Consider the following 25,037-nt stretch of genomic DNA (forward strand, 5'->3'; position numbering starts at 1 on the left):
TAAATTATAATAATATTTCAAAATTGTTTTTAATGTTTAATCTATGTACATAAATAAATAAATGATAAATTACTTTAATAAATAAATAACTTTGTTCCCAGTGCATTTTTTCTATTTATTTATTTATTTATTTATTTATTTATTTATTTATTTATTTATTTCATTTATATATTTTCTACACAAACTTGAAACAAGTATAAATGTATAATAAATAAATATAATATATATATATATATATATATATATATACTACCGTTCAAAAGTTTGGGGTCAGTAAGACTTGTAATAGTCTTTAAAGAAGTCTCTTATGCTCATCAAGGCTGCATTTATTTGATTAAAAATATAGAAAAAAAACGTAATATTGCAAAATGTTTTTACAATATAAAATAATGTTTTTTATTTTAACATACCTTAAAATAGAATTTATTCCTGTGATGAAAAGCTGAATTTTTATCAGCTGTTACTCCAGTCTTAAGTGTCACATGATCCTTCAGAAATCATTCTAATATGCAGATTTATTTTTCAGATTTTTTTTCAGGATTCTTTCATGAATAACAAGTTTAAAAAGTACAGTGTTTATTCAAAATATAAATATTTTATAACAATGTAAATTATTTATTATTAACTTTTAATAAACTTTTAATTATTAACTTAATACATCCTTGGTGAATAAAAGTATTAATTTCTTAAAAAAGAAAAAAAAAGAAAAAAAAAAAAAAGAAACAATAAAAATGTACTGACCCCAAACTTTTGAACGGTAGTATATATATATATATATATATATATATATATATATATATATATATACACACATATACACATATATATATATATATATATATATATATATATATATATATATATATGTGTGTGTGTGTGTGTGTGTGTATATATATATATATATATATATATATATATATATATATGTGTGTGTGTATATATGTGTGTATGTGTGTGTGTGTATGTATGTATATATATATATGTATGTATGTATAACTATATATATATCTAACATTAAATGAAGCTAAAACCATTAAAAAACTTATTTCAGCTAGTTGCCTTTTCATTTAGTTTAAATAAGAAATTTTTTAATAAAATGCAAATCTTTTATTAAATGTGATTACATGTGATTAAATTTTATAAAATTATTATTTTAAATTTTTTAATTATATTTTTATTATTTTAAAAATGTAATCATTAAGCTTTCTATCAACTTGAAGCACTTAACAGTTATCAAGTCTGTTTTCTGTTAGCTGATTCTGTGCTTTCTCTTTCTGTTTCTGACTATATTTTGGTTAAAGCTGAGGTATTAGTTTTCTGTCATATTTGATTAAGAAATCATCAGGGTTTTAATATCACATAAATCAGTAGAAATGAAGTCCCTTTTGAGAAAGAAAAGCAACAAACAATCTCTGTTTTTATATTAATACAGTCTGCAGCTCATTAGTTTTTATTAGTTGGAGATCTCTGTGAATTTCCTCCAGTTCTTCTGAGAAGATGTTGGCCATCTGCAGGTTTCAGCTCCTCTGCCAATGAGACGAGACTCTGACACGTGCTTCAGAAATGTCATTCCATATCAATTACAAAACTACTCAACGTAAACAGACACAAATGATCCTGCTGGTCGTACAGGATGGAGAAGCAGTGAGATGTAGATTTAGGATCTGCAGATTTAGAAGATGAATCTGAATTATTGTTTTTCTCTAGCAGGTCTATAAACAGTAAAATATAAAAAATGATCCAAAAACCACTCAAATAATAAAATGCCGCAGTGTTCGAAAAATGATTTAAAAAGGTACAAGCATGAACAGACCATGAAAAATACTTCTAAATCATGCATTAATCCTGGTTGATCTTAATTTCAACATTTAATGCATTTAAAAAAAAAGTTGTATGTGTTAAAGTTATTTAATATACAAATGTGAATATATACTGTAACAAATGTATTGGTCATTGATAATGATATTTAATGCATTAACATTAACCACTGGGACCTTATTTCTAAATCATCAATTATTATCATAAATAATCTGGGTATGCAGTTCCTTTATCACGTGTTTTTTTTGTTGTTGTTTGTTTGTTTTGTTTTTTTTACGAGAAGTTTGAATTGCTAGATGTAAACTCTTTATTAAGAGAAACAAACTAAAAAATGTGAGAGAAATCCCAATTACCTTTTTGTTTTGACTTTTTTGTTTGTTTGTTTGTTTTTGTTTGTTTTTCATGGCAGAAACAAAAAAAAAAACAGAATTGCAAGACATGAACTCGTAATTTAGAGAAGCAAATTCAGATATAAACTATAAAAACAGACATAAAAAATTGTGAGATTTTAAAAAGTAGCAATTACCTTTTTTTGTTTTGTTTTTTAATGGCAGGAAAAACAAACAAACAAACAAAACAGATTTGCAATATATAAACTTGGATTTACAAGAGAAAAAACGGACCATCCTGAATTTATATCTTCCAATTTTGACTTCTCTCTCAGAATTGCAAGAAACTCGGTATAATTGTGAGATAAAAGTTGCAAAGAAGTTATCTGCCTGGAAAATGAATGCAAATAAAAATAATACAAAGGGCTTGTGTATTAGTGGAGTGGTGCAGCATAGTGATTTAACACACAGCTCTGTTGTTGTTGTTGTGTAAAATAGCCAATAAAAGCAGCAGTCCAGTGTATTTTTAACTTTTGAATCAGTGCTGGACCAGGACCACCAAGAACCGTTTACTGAACCGCTGACTAAACAATTACAGCCCTCACGTTACACACAGTTGATCAGATGTGGGGCAGAATCAAGCTTTTAATGCATCACTTCAGTATATACTTTAATTTTGACCTTCCGTTTGAAAATTGGTGCAAATGCTTTTGGTGTCTGAAACAAATAGTGACAAATAGTTCATTCTTCGGCCTAATTATTTATAGTAAAGAATGGTCTCGGATTGCAGATGGTCAAGACACAGACTTAAAATAGACTGTGGTGTAACAGACTTTAAAATACAATGTTGCTGACCTCAATCAAGCTGTTATGCATACTGATGAATGTCACATTTAATGCATGAAAACAAAATTGTTTCCAATGCAACTGCCTTAAACTTCAAAATTCCTCAAAATTAATAAATGCATTGCTCATTGTTGATATTATTAAATGCATTAATGAGCATTAACCAATTTAACCATATTTCTTAATTATCTTCAAATTGCCATAAAAATCTGATTGTTAGATTTTATGCGTGTAAACAAAATTTTCATTTGAGTGTTATAATCTAATGCAGTTGCTTTAAAACAAACTTTAAAAATTCTTTACAATTAATAAATGCATTGCTCATTGTTAATATTATTTAATGCATTAACTAGCTTAAACAATTTAACCTTATTTCTTAAGTTTTACCTTCAAATTATTATAAAATCTTTTTATGTTTGATTTTATGCATGTAAACAAAATTGTTTCCATTTGAGTATTATAATCTAATGCAGCTGCCTTAAAACAAACTTTAAAATTCCTCAGAATTAATAAATGCACTGCTCATTGTCAATATTATTTAATGCATTAATTAGCATTAATCAATTCTAAAGTGTTACTGTCAAATTACCATTAAGAAATCTTTTTAGATTTTCTGCATGTAAAAAATTTGAGTATTATGATCCAATGCAATTGCCTTAAAACAAAATTAAAAATTCATCAAAATTAATAAATGCATTGCTCAGTTAATATTATTTAATGCATTAACCAAGTTAACCTTATTTCTTAAATGTTACCTTTAAATTATTTTAAAAAATCAGATTGTTTGATTTTATGCATATAATCAAAATTGCTTCAATTTGAGTATTATAATCCAATGTAATTGCCGTAAAACAAACTTCAAAGTTCCTCAAAATTAATAAATGCATTGCTCATTGTTAATATTTAATGCATTAACTAGCTTAAGCAATTTAACCTTATTTCTTAAGTGTTATCTTCAAATTATTATTTAAAAAAAAAAAATCTGATTATGTTAGATTTTATGCATGTAAACAGAATTGTTTCCATTTAAGTATTATGATCCAGTGCAATTGCCTTTTATCTGCTCAGTCTGTGTCTGTATTGTTTAATTGATTCAGTAGCAGAGGCAGTAGATGGGTGTTTTTAGTCAGTGGCATCCAACTGAGCAGCTGAACAGAGTGTTTTCAAAGGAGGGCCGCTGATCTTGAGGGGGTTTCTCTCGGTTTAGCTCCTCCTTACTCAAGCTTGGGTTTCACAATCGCTTTTTCCAGCTTTACTCTGAGTTCCCGTGCAGACAGTGAAGCACCTAACAGGATCCGCATGGAGCTTATTTATCAAATAACACTTTGAAAAAGAAACCTGTTTTTCTCTGCTTTTATATTCTTCTTCTCCTCCTTATTTGTTTATTTAATTCTGTTGCATTTATGAAGTATGAAAACCTGCTGAGCATTCATAAAAGGATGCTGTTATATTGTGGTGGATTCTATGTGAAGTTGATCTAAGTGAGAACTGCTTTAAGGAAATGAAGACTCAAAAGGCAGTCATTCACAAGAACATCAAGGTGAGTTTCATTTCATTTCATTCTATTTTCTAAGAATCCAGTGGTTTAAGTGAAGATTTAACATGAAAGCATTATCATAATATTATTTTTTTCAATGTTGTTCTCTTGCATATATAATATATTATAACATTTTTATATTTTATAATATTTTTTATTACATTTTATGCAATTGCATTGGATCATAATACTCAAATGGAAAGATTAATTAAATGTAATACCCTTTTTAACCCTATTGCATTGTCCACTGAACAAAACTGTAACCTAAAAATGGTGAAATCTAAATTAATTAGTTTTATTCAAGTCAAAAAAAAATATTGCCAATTAATTTTAAGGGTTGAATTAGGTAAAACAGCTCTCTGAGGTAAACTCTTCATGCAATCGGTCTTTAATTATTGATGTAGACTGTTGGGCTCTTTTCTTTGGCTTCAGGTTAGCCTAATTCAATTCCTATGAAATTTGCAAAAGGAAAGGAATGCAACCAGAATTCTATCGTAATTTGGAACTAATCCTGAATGACCTGAGTCAAAATTCTACCGAATGACTATTTGATTCCGTAGAAGATGTCATAGGTCTTCCAAAGTATGATAGAAACTGTTTAAAAACTTTTAGGTGTTGTTCCTGTAACACTAGAGGATTGTGCTTGCAACACCAAGGTCATGGGTTCGATTTTTAGGAAATGCATGAATGGATCAAATATAAATACTGAATGCAATGCAAGTCAGTTTGAATAAAAGCGTCTGCCAAATGCATGCATGTAAATATTTTGTGAACACCTGTTGGCTGTGTGTGAGATGTCATTCCGTGTTTCAGCGCTAGAGGGACGTGCACGCTTCAGAAGCGCATAATCTCTCAGACAACATGGGCTTTTCATGCATCGGGCTGATGCTGATGCTGCTGGTCAGTTTTCCGGGCTCCAGCGGTGTTTGTCCGCGGCAGTGCGCCTGTTCTGTTCCCGCTGAAGTGCACTGCACCTTCCGTGCGCTTGTGACCGTTCCCGCGGGCATCTCCAAACAAGTCCAGCGCATTAATTTTGGGTAAGTCACTGCTAATCAACTAATGCACGGCAGAAACGAGTTTTATGATGCTATCATATATCTGAAATATCAGAGTTTGCATACTTTTACTGATGTGAATATTTATTGATTTCAAAAACTTTACTCACTGTTATTGACTAGGAGAAAAAAACAACAACAATGTCCCTAGTGAAAAATAAATATACTGAAATGTATTTAAAATGCATTTATTTAATGCATTAATAAAGTATACTGCAACTATATTTACATATTATGTACTTAATAAAAATACCCAGCAATTGTACCTTTAGTATACTAAACACGTATATTTATACGTATATATATAAGTCTGCTAAATTGGAACAACTCATTTTGTACGTAATGCACTTTAATTGTGCAGAAGTATTGCTGAAGTTCAACTAAAGATATACTTAAGTATATTTTAATGCAGTGTTGGGGGGTAACACATTACAAGTAACGTGAGTTATGTAACCAGATTACTTCTTTGTTTAAAAAAAAAAAAAAAGAAGCAAGCCCCACCCAGATTTAAAAAGTAACATAACACATTACTTTTCATAGAAAGTAACTAAGTAACATAATTAGTTACATTTTTAGGTAGTAATGCAACATTGTAATGCATTACTTTTAAAAGTAACATCCCAACACTAATTATTAATTATTATTATTATTATTATTATTATTATTATTATTATTATCAGTGTTGGGGTAACGCATTACAAGTAACGTGAGTTATGTAACCAGATTATTTTTTTGTCAAAAAAAAAAAAAAAACAAACAAGCAAGCCCCACCCAGATTTAAAAAAGTAATGCAAAAGTATCATAACACATTACTTTTCATAAAAAGTAACTAAGTAACATAAATAGTTACATTTTTAGGAAATAGCGCAACATTGCAATGCATTACTTTTAAAAGTAACATCCCCAACACTGATTACTATTATTATTATTATTATTATTATTATTATTATTATTATTATTATTGTTGGGATTACAAGTAACGTGAGTTACATAACAGATTACTTTTTTGTTAAAAACAAAAAAGCAAGCCCCACTCAGATTTCAAAAGTAACACAAAGTAACATAAAAAGTAACTAACGTAATTAGTTACTTTTTAGGGAGTAACATCTTCTATCAGTGTTGGGGGTAATGCATTACAAGTAATTTGAGTTATGTAATCAGATTACTTTTTTTCAAGTAACTAGCAAAGAAACTTAATACTTCTTAGTTTACAAGAAAAGGAGTTTTTTCTTTTTCAAATGAGTAATGGCAGTTACTTTGTTTGCCATGTATTGACTGACAAGTCTCCCGTCCTCATGTTGAGAGAAATTGGAAGTACAGAGGCGTAAACATGATGTTACTGTAGTTCTAGTCTAAATGTGAAAATGCATTTACTCATCTCACTCGCAAAAAAAAAAAAAAAAAAAAAAAAAACAGAATTATCAAAATAAATGAAAACACTGAAATGCAAACTCAGAATATTGTAAGGACTGTTGTAAGTATACTTTAGGTACAAGTTCTTTAAATGCAAAATATTTAAAAATCATACAGTTCTCATCAATAGTGACATTAAAACATAGGCTTAATTTTTAAGGAGTGTTAAAATTTAATTGCAATTTTTATTTCATTAAGTCTCAAGAGATATTTCAGTTAATATGTTAATAGACTTGAACTAAGTATAAAATAAATGCATTTTAAATCTATTACTTTTTTTACTAGGGATAACACTCATTGACACAATATATGGGGTAAGTTGTCACAATTCGACCGCCTAATGTAGTCTTTTAGCACAACCTAAAGCAAGTATTAGATTACTGAAAAATTGAGAGTAGTCATAACCTTATAGTAGACTGAGATATTGTAGACTTTGACACAACTTCCCCATGTGACAACTAGCCCCGCTCTTCCATATTACTGTATATACATGTACATAAACATTAAGCATTTTTGTTTATGCCTTTGATATATGTTTTTATCCAGAGTGACTTACAAAAGAGAAACAATAATATTTCTAATATGCATTTGCTCTCTAATAGGTTTAACACTATAAATCAGATCACAGACGCCTCCTTTGCTGGACTTCGAAAACTAGAGCTGCTCATGATGCATGGAAACAATGTGCAGAAAATACCCGATGGTGCTTTTCAGGATCTCGTTTCCTTACAGGTAAAATCACAGTCATCTGGTGATGCACACTAGTCCTTAATATAATTCTAGTTAATTACCGCTGTCTTAAGTAAAAGTGATTTGGACACACTACCAGTCAAAAGTTTTTGAACAGTAAGATTTTTAATGTTTTTTTTTTAAAGAAGTCTCTTCTGCTCACAAATCCTGTATTTATTTGATCCAAAATACGGCAAAAGCAGTAAAACTGTGAAATATTTTTGCTAATATAAAGAACTGTATTCTATTTGAATATGTGTTAAAATGTAATTTATTTCTGTGATCAAAGCTGGATTTTCAGCATCATTACCTCAGTCTTCAGTTTCAGGATTCCTTGATGAATAGAAAGATACAAAGATCAGCATTTATCTGAAATAAAAAGCTTTTAGAACATTATACACTATACCATTCAAAAACTTGGAGTCAGTGTAATATATATATTTTTTAAAGACATTATAGAAATGAATACTTTTATTAAGCAAGAATGCTTTAAATTGATCAAAAGTGATGATTTATAATGTTTTAATGTTAATAACAAAGGATTTCTAAGATAAATGCTTTTCTTCTTAACTTTATTCATCAAAAAAACCAGAAAACCTGAACTTTTCAACATAATAATAATAATGAATGTTTTTTGAGCAGCAAATCAGAATATTAGAATGATTTCTGAAGGATCATGTGACTGGAGTAATGGTGATTAAAAATTCTGATTTGAAATCACAGGAATAAATTAGATTTTAAAATATATGCAGATAGAAACAGTTATTTTAAATAGTAAAAATATTTCAGAATTTTACTGCTTTTGTTGTACTTCAGATCAAATAAATGCAGGCTTGGTGAGCAGAAGAGACTTCTTTAAAAGCATTAAAAATCTTACTGTTCAAATACTTTTGACCAGTAGTGCCAAGACAAACTTACAGCTGTAAATTATGTTTTTGTTTTTTTTTTGTCATAATGACTCATTATGAGTTCACTGTTTCCTACAGGTTTTAAAAATGAGCTACAACAAGCTCAGAGTCATTACCGGTCACACCTTCTCTGGTTTGACGGCCCTCATTAGACTACATCTGGACCACAACCGCATCGAGTTCATCCACCCGGACGCGTTCAGTGGGTTGACGTCACTCCGTCTGCTCCATCTAGAGGCCAACCATCTGCAAAAGCTCCATCCTGCTACTTTCAGCACGTTCTCGCTCCTGCGGCGTTTCCCCGTGTCCACCCTGAAGCATCTGTACCTCTCTGAAAACCTCCTGAGCACGCTGCCCAGAAACATGCTGGAGAACATGCCGCAGCTGGAGAACCTCTTCCTGTATGGAAACCCGTGGAGCTGTGACTGCCGGATGAACTGGTTGCAGGACTGGAGCGCACGAAATTCAGGTAATTCATCTGTTTCCAAGTGCTTCAAATGTTTGTTTTCAAGATAACACACTAAATAAACTTGGATATCATATCAGTATAAACTAGATCTGAATTTCCTGAAGGAAACAACGGTGTTTGTGCAGTTGAAAGGCATTAAAGTTTGAGGTCAGTTCAGTTTGAAGTCTTTGGTTCTGTGAAAATAAAATAGATCATAGTTCAATTAAAAAAAAAAAAAGGAAGAAAATCTTCTAAACGTCTATTATCATAAAAGACATTTTTTATGTGCTTGGGATCAGTAAGATTTGATTGAAGATGTTTGATTAATATTGTGAAATATTATTGTTATTTAAAATAATCTATATTAAAATACTTTTAAAATATAATTTATTCTTGTGATGCAACGCTGAATTCAGCGTCATTACTCTAGTCTTCAGTGTCACATGATCCTTTAGGAATCATTTTAATATGCTGATTTAAATAGTTGAAAACCATTTTTGCTAGTTAATTTTTTTTTTAACCTGTGATACTTTTTATCAGAATACTTTGAATCCTGATGCATAAAAAGAATTTAAAAAACAAAAGCATTTATTCAAAATAGAAATCTTTTGTACCAATATTTACTACTTTAAAAGTTTTTTTTCCTTTTTTATTCAACAAGGATATGTTAATTTAATAATAATAAAAAAAAAAAAATGATAGTAAACACTCTTGTATTGTTACAAAATAAATTCTATTGCAAATAAATGCTGTGCTTTTAAATTTTTTATTAAACAAAGAACCCTAAAAAGTGCCACAGGTTTATTAAAAAATTGTTTTCAACATTGATAATAAATCAGCATATTAGAATGATTTCTGGAGTAATGATGCTGAAAATTGAACTTTGCGTCACAGGAATAAATTATATTTTGAAATATATTAAAATAGAAAAGTCTTATTTTAAATTGTAATAATATTTCACAATTTTCACTGTATTTTTGATCAAATAAATGCAGTCTTGATGAGCAGAAGAGACTTATTTGAAAAACATAAAAAATCTTACTGATCCCAAACTTTTAAACAGTAGTGTAAAAAATGTAATGAAATGCAGTGAATGAAAATGGAATGAAAAATGTATCTGCTTTTGTTTCTGTTTAGGTCTCTGACTTTTTTCTTTAAAAAAATATAAAAAAAAATTAGTGCTGTCAAATGGTTAATCATGATTAATCGCATCCAAAATAAAAGTTTTTGTATACATAATATATGTGTGAGTACTGTGTATATTTATTATGTATATATAAATAAGCAAACACATGCATTTTTATATTTAAGAAGGATGTTATGTTAATATATCAAAAATATTTATATATAATATCAGTTAGATGAATATAAATGTATACATGTAAATATTTTCAAGATATATACTGTATTATGTAGACATAATAAATACACACAGTATGCACAAATATGTAAACAAAAAAATTATTTTGGATGCGATTAATCGTTTGACAGCACTAAAAAAGATCAAAATGAGAGATGTTTGACTTTTTAGAACACTATGTGAAGAACAAATTCCATCTTCTAAAATCTGAATTTGTTTCATTTTCCTAGGAGTGATGAAATGCAAAAAGGACAGATCATTTTCCAGCGGTCAGCTCTGTCCACTATGCGCATCTCCTAAACACCTTTCAGGACAAGACATCTTTGATCTCAAACAGTTTATGTGCTCTGGACCAGTTATCAGCTCTTCAGGAAAGAACATCTCACACGAGGAAAGCATGAGTGAACTTCTACCCATTGACAGGATCAGACCACCATTTGGAAACGTCTCCCTTGGTTTATCCGACGAGCATGGGACTAAAGTAGACTTGATCTGCCAAATACTTGAATCGAGAGATTCCACTAAAATCAGCTGGAATTATACAAAATCCCTGGAGATTGCTGCTAACGTGACTCTCCTCTTTGACCTAGAGTGTCCTGTAGACAGAGATGACTATGAGAGCTTTTGGAGACTTCTAGCGTACTACAGTGAAGTGCCCGTGCATCTGCGAAGGGAAATCATGTTAAGCAGAGAACCGGAGCTGAGCTACAGATACAAACAGGACATTGAAAAAGACGCTTACTTTTACACTGGTGTCCGAGCTAATGTTTTAGCCCATCCATCTTGGCTCATGCAGTCCTTTGTAAACATCAAGTTAAACAGGCCTTATTCCTCTTCCAAGAGTGTGAGACTCATTCTAAATACTCATTTGACTACCACCACAGACAAGGAGCCCATCAGGTCTTGGGTCATGATTGAACATGACAATAAAACCCAGACGAGCTTCACTTCTGTTGTGGGTGGTGCGGTTGAAATGGACTGTCGTGTACAAAGCTCTGGAAACGCAGCCGTTCATTGGATGACACCCGACGGGTTGAAGATTAAAGCTGCATTCGGCTCTGCCGACAAAAGAATGACTGTTTCTAGCAGCGGCACACTTTACATTAATTCTGTCGAGCACAGAGACTCTGGAGTTTATTATTGCATTGCTGAGGTTGCAGGAGATATTGATGTCCTGCCTTTCCGTTTATCAGTTATGGAGTCCTCAACCCCGCTTCCAGGTGAAGAAGTTGGAAATGCTTTAACCAAATATGTTGGCGAGTCTGCATCTTTACCCTGTCTCACAACGGCGACTCCAGACGCTGTGGTGAATTGGATATTTCCAGATGGCAGTGTATTGAATGCCAAAGCAAATACATCCAGGGCTTTAGTCTTTCCTAATGGGACTTTGTTTATTCCTTACAGTCAGCTTAACAATAATGGATATCACAAATGTGTCGCCATGAACCAGCACGGTGTGGACGTACTGGCGACTAAACTAACCGTTATGAGACGGAAAGGAATTCAACCACTGCGACAGTATCCTGTCAGACCACAGTCTGCTGCAGGAGTGTCCACTAAGGTAAAAGCCTTTTTGCAGGATGTTGAAGAAGCTTCTGGAGATGAAACTCAAGAGAGAGTAGTTCCAAACAGAAGCTTTATTAATCGAAGGAGAGGACCGAATGCAAGAACGCAGGGACGTCCTTTTGGCAACATCCGCCATAGGCGGCCTTTTAGAAAAGGCGTGCATGGACAAGCAAACAGAACTGGTTTAACAAACCAAAGAACTGTTAATACCAAGAACAAGATAGACCCTGAGAAATGGGCTGTTCTTTTGGCCAAAATTCGTGAGAGAACTTCTCCAAAGAACTCGTCAGTTAACATCCAACATGGAACAACAGAGAAAAATCTACAGATAGTAAACGTAGATCATCCAGGGTCAGTTAACAACATTGAGAGTTCTTCTGGAGACTCCGGTCCACAGGAAGAATCAAACACTTTCAGCACGCCACACCAAACGGATGTTTACCATACGCATGCAATTACACCTTATATTGAAAGACAGAATAATAACATATACCTAACGTCTCCTCCAGAATTACAAACTAGCTCAGACGGGGTGCCTTACATCTCAAATCCCACATCTGGACCCCATTATGTTATGACAGAGGTGAACGTTGTAGAAAGAGGGCATGCGAGCACCATAAGTGCTGAAAATAACCAAGTGTATTCCGGGTCTTTCATCAAACCAGAGTCTGAGAAAGAAAATGAACCTAATTTGTCCGGAAAGTACGGCGTCTGGACGCAGACTGGGGGGTTTGATTCTGGACAGCCTGACAGCATTTCATTTGCTACCACATCAACCGGCAGCATTAGACCACGTGCTACACCAAGTTCAGCGCCGTCCAGAGCAAAAGATCAGTGGAGCTCCAGGCGAAGATTTGGAGGTAGGCGACGGATAAAATTGAGAAGACCGTTTTCCAAGCTTCCGACAAGAAAGCCATGGTCAACATCTACAGCTGCAAGGGTTCATGTTACCCCAAACCCAGCTGAAAACACATCAATCCATCCAATTACTACAACCACTGCACGCATTTACTCTAGAACCCGGTTTAGAGGCAGATTGATCAAGCCAGCTTCTACAACTACTGCTCGCATTTATTCCACAAATCCAGCTGAAAGCACGTCAGTCCAGTGGACTATCCCAATAACCCCTCACATTTACTCCCCAACCTTAGCTGGAAGCACGTCGGAATATCTGACTACTACTCACACACACCCCACAACCCTAGCTGAAGACACGTCACTCGATCCAACTACTTCTTCCATTTATCCTACCAAATTACCAAATGCCATTAATGAGGAAAACGCCATCACCCTCCCGGATGAGAAAACTAGTTCAGAAATCCACAAAGTTGAGGCAAACAGTTTCCCACAAGTCCAAGAGATGATAAACTCTAGCAGCTCTACAGTAGCCTCTACACCTCACCCCATGAGCACAACATCAGGTTTAGAGAATGAAGACATTTCTTCTTTCGAGGAGGAAGAAGACGGAAGCATTGCATCTGCTGAGGAGATGGATGAGTATTTGGTTCCCACGAGTGTAGATCCAACATCTCAACCTGGCGTCGAAACTGTCCCACTAACAAATGCTCGGCAGGAGATCATAGGCATGCTTTCAACAGCATTACCAAAGGCCAACAAAGAGATTCATCCAACAGAGATCCGCTTGGATACAGATGGGCTGGATGTCTTCCACTTACCTGTATCACACTTTAGCGATGTTCTCAAAGGGAACGATACGTTGGAAGAAACTAGTACAAAAGGTGATGTTACTTCTACAGAAGAATCTGTAGTCACCTCCATGCCACGAACCCAAGACTACCTGCTTTCCCAACCAAATGAAAGCTTTGAAGAAGAAGAGTCAGTTCACAACCAAGTATCTTTTCCCTCAACCACAGAGACACTCACAGAATCCATAATATCTGTAGGGACACAAACCGAGTCTTTAGACACAAGTTCACCATCACTTACTCTTAGTACTCAAACCAATGAGATTTACTTCCTGCAACCAAACTCTGATTCTAAGCAAGACCAAAAGGAAAGGATAGTCCTTCTGCATCCTTCTACATCACTGAATACTTCACCCACCGTTACATTGCCAGCAACTACAATCATAATTCCCATTACAACCCAACTCATTGGAACAACGACACCATCTACTACACCGTCAACAGCTGCAACTACTACTACGGGGACTCCTTCGACTACTACTACTACTGCTACTACTACTACTACTACTACTACTACTACACCTGCTCTAAAGTTAACACCCAGTTATCCCTTGCCAGACAATAGAATCCCATTTTACTCAAGAAATCCTGAAACAAACTACATCGATTCCAGGCACAGGGAAAGATTTCCCATCACTAATCACAGGTATCCATACTATCACAGTAGAAATCCCTCTGTGAATATTAGACCTAATATTATCAGAACACCTTCGGTGACCACCTCACCTGTGGATTTAAACTCTCCCAACGACATTAGATCAACTACAACACCTAAGATATTGACCGTAACTGCTCGATCTGCCAACTCGAGTCCCACAACTGTGTCAAGCACCACACAGCCAAACAACCAAATTCAGATCAATGAACCAGTGAACAGACAGTCAGGTGCTGTTCTGTTTTCTCAAGGACCGCAAACTCTTCCTGTCCTGCAAATGAGACCCAGGATCACTGCTGCCAAGCTCCACACGGTCACTGTAAATGCCGGGACAGATGTGCGGTTGCCATGTGATTCTATGGGGGAGCCGAAACCCCTCCTGACCTGGACCAAAACCTCCACAGGTAATTCACATGAGACACGATGATGATGATATATATGTGTCTGATTAGCTGCAAACAGTTATTCATTGGTTTGAAATTATTTAATCTCTTTCTCTATATTTTATGTCCCATAGGTGCAGTCATGTCATCGAATTCCAGAATCCAGCGGTTTGAGGTCCAGTCCAACGGCACTTTAGTCATCCACAACGTCCAGCTTCAGGACCGCGGACAGTATCTGTGCATTGCTCGCAATCTACACGGCATTGATAAGATGATGGTGACCCTAGTGGTGTTGGCCCACGCGCCCAAGATGATGCTTCCACGTCATAAAGACGTGACGGTGTATTTAGGAAACAGTGCGCTCTTGGAATGCCAAGCACAAGGTCTCCCATTACCAAACATCAGCTGGGTGCTTCCGGATCGATCGGTGGTGCGAGCCATTAGTACCAGCGAACAGAAAATTATACTCTTCACCAATGGAACGCTTCTAGTGAAAAACACCAATTACCTGGACAAGGGCATCTATAAATGTATAGCAAGCAATGCTGCTGGAGCTGACATGCTTTCTGTGAGGCTCCAAATTTCAGCCTTGCCTCCTACCATCCAAGAGCAGCTTTGGGAGAATTACACCATCCCTGATGGACAATCGGCATTCATACACTGCACCGCTAAAGGCTCGCCCAGTCCAACTGTCCGTTGGGTCACGTTTACTGGCGCACAGCTTCGCCCCTCACAGTTCATCAATGGCAATTTATTCGTTTTTCCCAATGGGACGCTGTTTATTCGTAATCCTACAGAGAAGGATTCTGGAAATTATGAATGCGTGGCTGTGAATTCGGTGGGTGTTGCTAAAAGGACTGTAAATCTGCAGTTGAAGAGGAGCTCCTCTACCGCCAAAATTATGTCCACTTCTGCTCACAGTACTGATGTCCACTATGGAGGTCTGCTGAGTCTCAACTGCTCGGCCACTGGAAGCCCCACTCCCAGGATCATCTGGAGGACCCCATCTAAAAAACTGGTTGATGCATATTACAGGTAATGGTTAATTGCTGGGGTTGTTTAATGAGGAAACAAGTTTTCGTTGGTCAGCATGTCAACAATGCCTATTGTGTGTTTAGAAACACAAATGTGAACTGTTTGAGTGGCTTGTTTCAGTGCTGATTGTGTTGTGAATGACACAATCCAATCCAGAGTTTGCTGAATAATGAAAACTTGGTTGAAAATGGGGGGGGGGGAACACCTCACGTGGATTTTACTGTCTCTGTCCTCTTTGAAATTCTTTTAATTGTCTCCATATACACTGTTGGTTATAGAGAATGATTAACCAAATAGCAAAACAACATGAAATGTAATTAATTACAGAGGACAGGCAAATCAGAAGGAAATAAATGGATGCAGATGGAAGACAAAAAGAACATTAATCAAATGCAGTGCAGTAAAAATGGAAGAACATAGTTCTGAATGAATAACTTTGACACCAATGGTCTGTACAATCTGGTCTGTACGAAACACTGCCTAGATTAATTCTTATGTAAATTTGTGGTTTTGGCACACTTGCATTTGTGTTACGCTTAGATAAAATGGCATATCGTGCTACTACAACATTAACCCTTTCATATATGTACAACTTCAGAGATGTATAAATAGGCAGTGTTGATGTGTAAATGTGGCCAGTCATTTGCTTATATTTGGGGTTTCTGACACTAGAAATCAAGGATTTGAGAACGAGTCATTTTTGTTTAGTTTAACTAGAGTGAAGTTTTTAGTTCTTAATATTATCTTGATGTGAACCAGAGGTCATTATCTGTCAAACACATTTTATTGAACTGTGATGTTGGTTTACTTAAGTTTAAATAAGTTAATCCAACTTTAGTTTGACAGTTTGTAGGAAAAAAGGATCTTAACTCTTTTAAAGCATTTTTAAGAAAAAGTTGCAAGTCACCGTCAGCATTTTCAATCATTTTTATGGCCCCCAGAATATTGGAATATTCATAATATTGTATGAATATCTGAACATTCAGTAATGAAGCTTTTAAATAAAACAAACCGTTTTATTCTAGCTTCATGCATTCTCTTCATGCATCACTTGAATGTGGGTTACTTCCATTAGATCAAAAAGCTGAAAAATTAGTTTTTTTTTCTAAAGACTACATTCGGATGGGATTCAGATAAATGATTAAAACATAGATGGAAGCAATTGCTTCCATCAACACATCCAAAGCTTCACAGTCCATTTGGTAATGTTTAGCAGTTTTGATTTATTGCTGTTGAATGTTTGATGTTCGTGTTATTTTACATATGCACCGTTATATATGCTATCGTTTGTTTCTGCTGCTTCACCGTTTTTAATCCAGATGTTCAATGCTCTTTCAGAAGATGGGTAATAGCGCCCCCCTACCATGTCGTTTTTAGCTCTAGTCCAACTTTTATTAAGTCATGTAAGGTTTTTGCTATAACAAAAGTCAAAAAAATCAATAGCCTCGTGGTTAGCGCGTCGACATATAGCGCTATTGTGCTGCGGGCGTCCCGAGTTCGAATCCTGGCTTGTGGACCTTTCCCAGTCCCACACCCTTCTCTTTCTCTCCCACTTTGCTTCCTGTCTAACTACACTGTCCTAATAAAGGCATAAAATAAAAGCATACAAATGGCAAAAATAAATCTTAAGAAAAAACAAAAGCCAAAAAAAAATGGCATGGTGTTAAAAAAAAACAAGCAAGCATGATATGAGCCCTGTAATGATTTCAGAATGAATAATTTTTACATTTTCATTCAATGTAAAAAGTTTTGAAAAGTTTTGAGTTCTGAAAGTTTTTTTTTTTTTTTTTTTCCCCAATCGCACAACATCCTCAAATGATATGAGTGATATGAGCATTTAATAAATGCTACATTTACTGTCACAGTAATGTAACCTCTCTCTTTATCGTTTCAGCTTTGATCGCAGAATGAAAGTGTTCGGCAACGGGACGCTCACCATCACGTCAGTGACCGAGAAGGATGAAGGCGACTATCTTTGTGTTGCCAGAAACAAAATGGGCGACGACTACGTTCTCCTTAAAGTCAACGTGATGACCAAAGCGGCTAAAATCGACCACAAGTCACTGATCGATCACAAGGTTTCGTACGGAGGAGAGCTGAAAGTCGACTGCATCGCTTCAGGTCTTCCCAACCCAGAAATCACGTGGAGTCTCCCGGACGGTACCATGGTAAACAGCATCCCGCAGTCTGACAATAACGGGCTCCGTACCAAGAGATACGTGATGTTTGATAACGGAACGCTGTATTTAAATGAAGTCGGAATGAAGGAGGAAGGCGACTACACGTGCTATGCAGAGAATGAGATTGGGAAGGATGAAATGAAGGTTCATATAAAGGTGGTGGCAGATGCACCAATCATCCGAAACAACACTTACAGCGTCGTCAAAGTGCCTTTCGGGGAAACGGCGATCCTCTACTGCAGCGCCAAAGGAGAACCGACTCCCACCATCACATGGACGTCTCCGGCTCACCGCGCCATAGTCCCAGTGTCCGACAAGTACCAAATTGCCAATGATGGCACTTTACACATTCATAAAATCCAGAGGTTTGATGTTGGGAATTATACGTGCACAGCCAGGAATGTTGCGGGAACTGACAAGAAAGTTGTCCATGTTCAAGTCCTCATGTCAACACCACTCATTAATGGGTTCGAGAGTTCAGGCATCATTCGTAACACTGTCGTGAAGGATCAGCGCGTGCTTTTAGACTGCAAAGCAAATGGAAACCCACTTCCAAGGATCATGTGGGTGTTTCCCAACAATATCGTGCTTCCGGCTCCGTACTATGGCTCGAGGATTACAGTCCATCGCAATGGTACGCTGGACATTCACGCGGTGCGGATAAGCGATTCCGTCGCGCTTATTTGCATCGCACGCAATGAAGGAGGAGAAGCCAGACTCCAAATTCAACTTGAGGTGACTGAAGGTGTTGAAAAGCCACAGTTGAGAAATCCGCCTACAGAGTCCGTCCAACTCACCAATGGGATATTAACTCTAAATTGTTCCATAGAAGGAAAACCAATGCCGGAAATCACTTGGATTCTCCCTAACGGGACGTCTCTTCTTAGTGGAACCAGTGTTTTCCGTTTCAATCATCGACTTGATGGGACGTTGGTCATTAGAGACCCGTCGGTTTCAGAGGTTGGACGCTATCGATGCGTTGGACGCAACAGCGCTGGATATGTAGAGCGAACCGTGACATTGGAGTCCAACAGAAAACCAGAAATCACCAATAAGTACAGCTCACTTGTCAGCATCATAAATGGGGAGAACCTTCACCTCAACTGTTTATCCGGTGGTCATCCGTTACCCAAACTTACCTGGACCCTACCGAACGGAGTCGTCCTAACCAGGCCGCAGACGACCGGACGCTATTCGGTTCTAAACAATGGCACTCTTACTGTCCAAAGGACGTCTGTGTACGACAGGGGAATGTACCTCTGCCAAACCACTAATGAACATGGATCGTCCAGCCTGTCGGTTTCAGTGATAGTGATTGCATATCCGCCGCGTATAACCAAAGGACCCGCGCCAGTGACCTACGCCCGTCCGGGTGTGGCGGTTCAGTTAAACTGCATGCCTCTCGCTACGCCTAAAGCCGAGGTGGTTTGGGAAATGCCTGACGGACTTCAGTTGAAGGTTGGCGTCCAGCCGCGACTTTATGGAAACAAGTATCTCCATCCGCAAGGATCACTGGTCATTCAGAGCCCTTCCAGCAGAGACAATGGCGTCTATAAGTGCACCGCCAAAAACGTGGTCGGTAGCGATAGCAAGTCAACTTACGTGTATGTGTTTTGATGCAAACTAACTTTAAAGACAATTTTGAAGAACTGCGTTTGACTGTTCATATGACGTCTTTTGAAAACACAGTGAACATTTTCTACAGACTCTTGTTGTAAATATGAAAGCGTGATATTTTAATCTACTTCAAACGAAGCTCCGGAGTATCCGTACGCTAATGGATAATCATTAATGCAAGGAAGCAAACTAATAATCAGCCCACATGGAATTTACACCAATAGAACTGTCTGCAAAATTCACTAAATCTTACACATGCTTGCTTGTTTATTTAATGTTGTGGCTATTTATATTGTGCTTTTAGTTATCAAGAAGCATCAGCTCCATTTAACACATTTTACCATGGTTAAATTAATTGGTAACGCTTTACAACACGCTTCCATTTAGTAAGCATCCGCTAAGATTAATATATGATTTAGAATTATTTTTTAATTTTTGGTTGACATTAATTTCATAATTTACTAATATATTATTGAAGTCAAAAGATGTATTTGTTATATTATTTAATGGACTGAACTAACATGAACTTACAGTGAACAGTTGTACAAATGCATTGCTTGTTGTTGCAATGCATTGACTAACATTGACTAATGGGATATTTTTGTAAAGTGTTGCCAATTCATTTGTAGAATCAGGCAGGTTGTAGTAATCAGGCCTGATTACTTTCACGTTTTACATGCATTCATTTAGCAAATGCTTTTCTCAAAAGCATTAGTGATGGAAGTGTCAGAAAGAAGTCCTACAAATGCAGTAGAGATCAATTTGAGGTATTTTCTTTTTCAAACAGTAAAATATTAATACTAATACTATATATACTGTATATGGTTGGTCCAAAACAGCTGTGTCTCAAAACCAGTGAACTCATTCACTGTCTACTGACTGTATGGGCATTTATGTAGACAAACATTTACATTTATGCATTTAGAAGAAGCTTTGAGCCAATAAAGGAACATAAGCAATTAGTGGAACATAAGCAATTAGTGCACAATGCCAGGTTTATTTTAAAGTTAAATAAAGTCAAGCTAATATGCTCAATATGCAGCGTAATATTTGGGTGCATTTTTACATTCATACTCTTATGGAAAATATTGGTGCTTTTCTGTATTGAAAGTATTTTCTAATGGTCCCCTCAGCTTTGATTTCACAACAGTTTTTATAAGATTTAGAGACACAGCTACTAACAGCTATGGTTGGCTCACATGAAAATATTTTATTAAATTAAATCAGGGATTCTTTCCAGTGCACATTATTGTTAAGCATTTTTTTCTTTTGCCACATTAACAAAATTGTTGGTCATAAAACTGTGGTGAAATGAAGTCAATGTGATTCATATTCACCTCAACACTGCCAAGAGCTGATTTATTATATGAATAAATATGGTTCACACAGAAAAACAAATCTGTATTTTGAGCTGTTTATGCTTTCTCTGTATATCATCTTTCATTTATTTTAATAAATTATTTGTCTTTATTTGTCTAAAAACTAATTAACATAACTGAATTTTATTTTTTATAAACACAGTAAACATTTTAGTACTTTTAATTAGCTTCATTTTTAATAAATACTGATTTCATGCTTCTTTCGTAACTTGTAAATTTGGTGCTTTGTTTTTACAAATAAGTACTTGTACTGTAATGCAAATTTTAGCATGTTTTTAGCTAAAGAAGTAAATGTATATGATTGTTGTCAGATATTGTTTTTGCTAATATTTATGAGACACATATACTATACTAGTATGTCAACTACTTTAGATGTGAGTTTGTTTGTTCAACAGATTTGTAGAAATGTGTCATTCCATCTCTCCAATGTCTCACCAATGGATGCTCTGCAGTGAATGGGTGCCGTCAGAACAAGAGTCCAAACAGCTGATAAAAACATCACAATAATCCACAAGTAATCCACACCACTCCAGTCCATCAGTTAACATCTTGAGAAGACAAAAGCTGAAACAATTCCATCAAGATGTTTTTAACTAAAATGCATGTTCATAATCCATAATAATGCTTCCTCCAGTGAAAAAGTGGTCTGGTCTGAATCAGGAGAGAAATCTGCACAGATCATTTTGATGTGAGAGACAACAGGAGACTCTTTGACTTTTTTTTTTTTTTTTTTTTAGTTAAAAACATCTTAATGATGGATTTGTTTCAGCTTTTGTCTTCTCAAGATGTTAACTGATGGACTGGAGTGGTGTGGATTACTTGTGATGTTTTTATCAGCTGTTTAGAGTCTCATTCTGACGGCACCCATTCACTGCAGAGGATGCAAGCCTTGCTGAGCAAGTGATGCAAATCTGATGAAGAAACAAACTCATTTACATCTTGGATGGCCTGAGGGTGAGCATATTTATAGTTCATTTTCATTTTTGGGTGAACTGTACCTCTAATATTAATGTACAGCTGGTGTTATGAATGTAAACGAAAAGAAAAAGCTGAAGTGTCTTAAATTCATCATGTCTGGACCAAACATTTGAGGTAAGATTCATTGCAATATTGTGATGTTTCATTGCAAAGGCAAATGACTGCCCAAAAACTGTTGGTAAAATCAGATTAGTAAGATATGCATAACTAATTAAAAAAAAGTTCCACAGAGCTTTGTTCAAGCAGCTGCATTATTCAGTCAGTTTCTGTATTGTTGTCCTCTTTGGCTCATGTTTTGCAGCTCCAGCCAAACTTGTGGGGGTGTGAAATAAGAGAAGGCGTATGCAGATGACATCAGCTGCTAGATTGATTGTCATTTAGACACTTTGTGCTGAATCACTGCTGGTCTGTTAAGATGTTTGCAGAAATAATAGCAGAAAATAATGATTTATTGTCATTCTTTGAGAAACATCTCATGTTCTGTTTTGTAATGCTTGATCAGTAGCTTTCTCTCTGCTTTCTTAAAGATCTCTAACAGAAGAGGGCAAGATTTCAGCAAAATGGTTGATAGGTATGACATCCCTGACCCAAATAGAGATGAGTTGTTTGAGGAGTTTGGCTCTTTTCTGAAGTGCTGTGAAAGGTGAGTTTGTAGGCATTGTTACATCCAAACTTTAAAAATGTCTATGTACAAGTAATAAAATAAATATCTGGCAGATGTGGTTGCCAGAAATTTACTGTAAAAAAATATTGTGACAGTGTTTCAGGTAGATGGCATATCGTTGCCTGTATATTTTACAGTTGTATATGGGTCACTGATGTATAAGGATTTTCAACAGGCCAATTTTAAAATACAAAAAAATAATATCTGTTATAATTGTTCAAACTTTAAGAATGTTGTGTACAGATAAATTCATATTAAAATTTAAAATTAAGTTATTTTTTGTTATTTTAGTGTTTTTTCATCTTGATGAATTGGCCATGGATTTTAAAAGATGTCATGTGGTGCGACCATCTGTCAGGACACATTAAAGCGGCTCAAAATTTGAATTTCTTAAAAAAAAAAAAAAAAAAAAGAGACAAAATTTGAACACAGACTTTGTTTCATACCAAAAGTAACCAGTGACCTCTGTCTTGTATGTCAGCATGTTTTCAGTGTCCTCTATGCTCCGTGATGTATTTTTCACTGATGTGTGGAATAAAAGTGCCATGTCGGACATAGCAACAGTAACTAAGGGGGGCGGGTCTTCACGAAGGGTCAATTTAGAGAAGCGGGAGGTTGCTGGCTCAGGTTCTGAGATCATGGCCCTAAAGATGTCATGTGGTGCGACCATGATTTATATTGAAATTAATTATTTTCCTTAACATGCTTAACATTTTTTTATTATTAACATTCTGAGTTTTTGTAAAAAATTATCTCATATTTTTGTTTTACAATTTCTGAGTTGACTTCTTAAATGTAGTTAACAGACTTATCCTGTAAATTGCATAAAACTGATAAAAATGTTTTAAAAATACTATTCACATAAGCATGCTGTAGCAGTGATTCATGTTTTAATCACAGAAATTAGATATTTTATTTTAATACAGTTATTCCTATTATTGGTCGCACCACATGATGAATAGTCACTCCAAATGATGCTGAGGCCTTATATATATAAATCTATTTTAAGAGATGTGTGAAAAGTGCAGCACATGGCATTAACTGCAGGTATTTCTTTAGCCCCAGTTATTTTTGAACTTTGTACAGTCTTGGCTGCTCAATTGGCCCATCGCTGGGAGTTTGATTAACAGGCGATCTGACCAATCATAACGCGGAATATGCCGTTTTGTCTGACAAACAAACCAGACAGGAGAGTAGATTAGTCTGTGGACTTGAGCTTGAAAAATAGTGTGTATTGATGTTTTCACAGGTGAAATCTGATGTATATTCACGTTTATTTCATGTTATAACTAGTAAAGATAAAGAGATGAGCGGTTCGTGTGCCGCTCTATGCTCCGGGATGAATTTTTCACTGATGTGTGGAATAAAAGTGCCATGTCGGACGTAGCAACGGTAACTAAGGGGGGCGGGTCTTTGCATAGGGTCAATTTAGAGTAGCGGGAGGTTGCTGGCTCAGGTTCTGAGATCGCAGCATGAACATCTTTATCACAGTAGAAAATGAAATCTGGAGTTTGTGCTTGACTGCAGGGTCAGCTGCTTATGGCAAGTGTGTATTTTACTTTGCTTGGCAGTGGAATCTAGTAAAGTAGATTAAAATAGTTATTAATAACTAAATTACTAATAAATGCATAATTGCCAAACTATAGTTTTATAGTTTTATAAACCGAAACCATCTGAAATGACCCAAATTGCATAAAAATCTGTTGGATCTGTTTAATGGAAAACACTCAGCAGTGGTCGCACCACATGATATTTCAAATTCAGTCAAAATTTACAAGCACAGAATTGGCCAACTAAACACAAAAGGTCTCTATGAAATATACAATAAAAATAAATGCTTGTAGAGATGACTTCATAGTCATTGTTTTGTTTTGTTTTTTGATACATGGTATCCACATGCGGTAACTGCATACCAGCCGTTAAAAAGGTTATTTTTCCCAAATTTGAAAGAGAGTTACAAACCTGCTTAATACTTCCAAATTGCTATATAATGCAAAGTCCTACCTTAGAATGGATTACAACATAAAAGTCCCAAAATGGTAGTTTTTTGATGGTCGCACCACATGATATTTCATTATATGGAAATCATCAGACAAAGTTTGTTTGTATATTATGATACAAATGCAAATGCTTTGCAGTTTTATGTAGGATTACAAAACACTTGTAATCATGCCAAATAGTACAGAAAAATAATCTAAATTAATTTAGGGTCATTTCAAAGTTTCCAAAACAACAGTTATGGCCGAACGGTCGTGCCACATGATATTTTGACACTTTGAATAACAGAAAAATGACAAATAACCAGTCATTTTTGAAAAGATAAAGCGGGTCCGTACATAGGAGAGGTACTTCATATATATGGCATCTTTTTAATGCATTTAAACCAATTTATAACTGAAAAAAATGCCATCGGACAGAAAGCGTAGGCGTC

At 35.3% G+C, this 25,037-nt stretch overlaps 1 protein-coding gene across 1 annotated transcript; it reads left to right on the forward strand.

Annotated features, from left to right (window-relative positions):
* Window positions 1-4,267: 4,267 nt before the first annotated feature.
* mxra5b (matrix-remodelling associated 5b) lies at window positions 4,268-20,321 on the forward strand. The gene is made up of 7 exons (XM_051118436.1): window positions 4,268-4,533; window positions 5,344-5,567; window positions 7,601-7,730; window positions 8,714-9,104; window positions 10,674-14,774; window positions 14,888-15,788; window positions 17,683-20,321. The coding sequence occupies exons 2-7, from the start codon at window positions 5,392-5,394 to the stop codon at window positions 19,583-19,585; spliced, it is 7,602 nt and encodes a 2,533-aa protein (XP_050974393.1). The 5' UTR covers window positions 4,268-4,533; window positions 5,344-5,391; the 3' UTR covers window positions 19,586-20,321.
* The last annotated feature ends 4,716 nt before the right edge of the window (window positions 20,322-25,037 follow it).

Source organism: Labeo rohita, chromosome 9, assembly GCF_022985175.1.
Source record: "Labeo rohita strain BAU-BD-2019 chromosome 9, IGBB_LRoh.1.0, whole genome shotgun sequence".
In the NCBI taxonomy this organism is placed as follows: domain Eukaryota; kingdom Metazoa; phylum Chordata; class Actinopteri; order Cypriniformes; family Cyprinidae; genus Labeo; species Labeo rohita.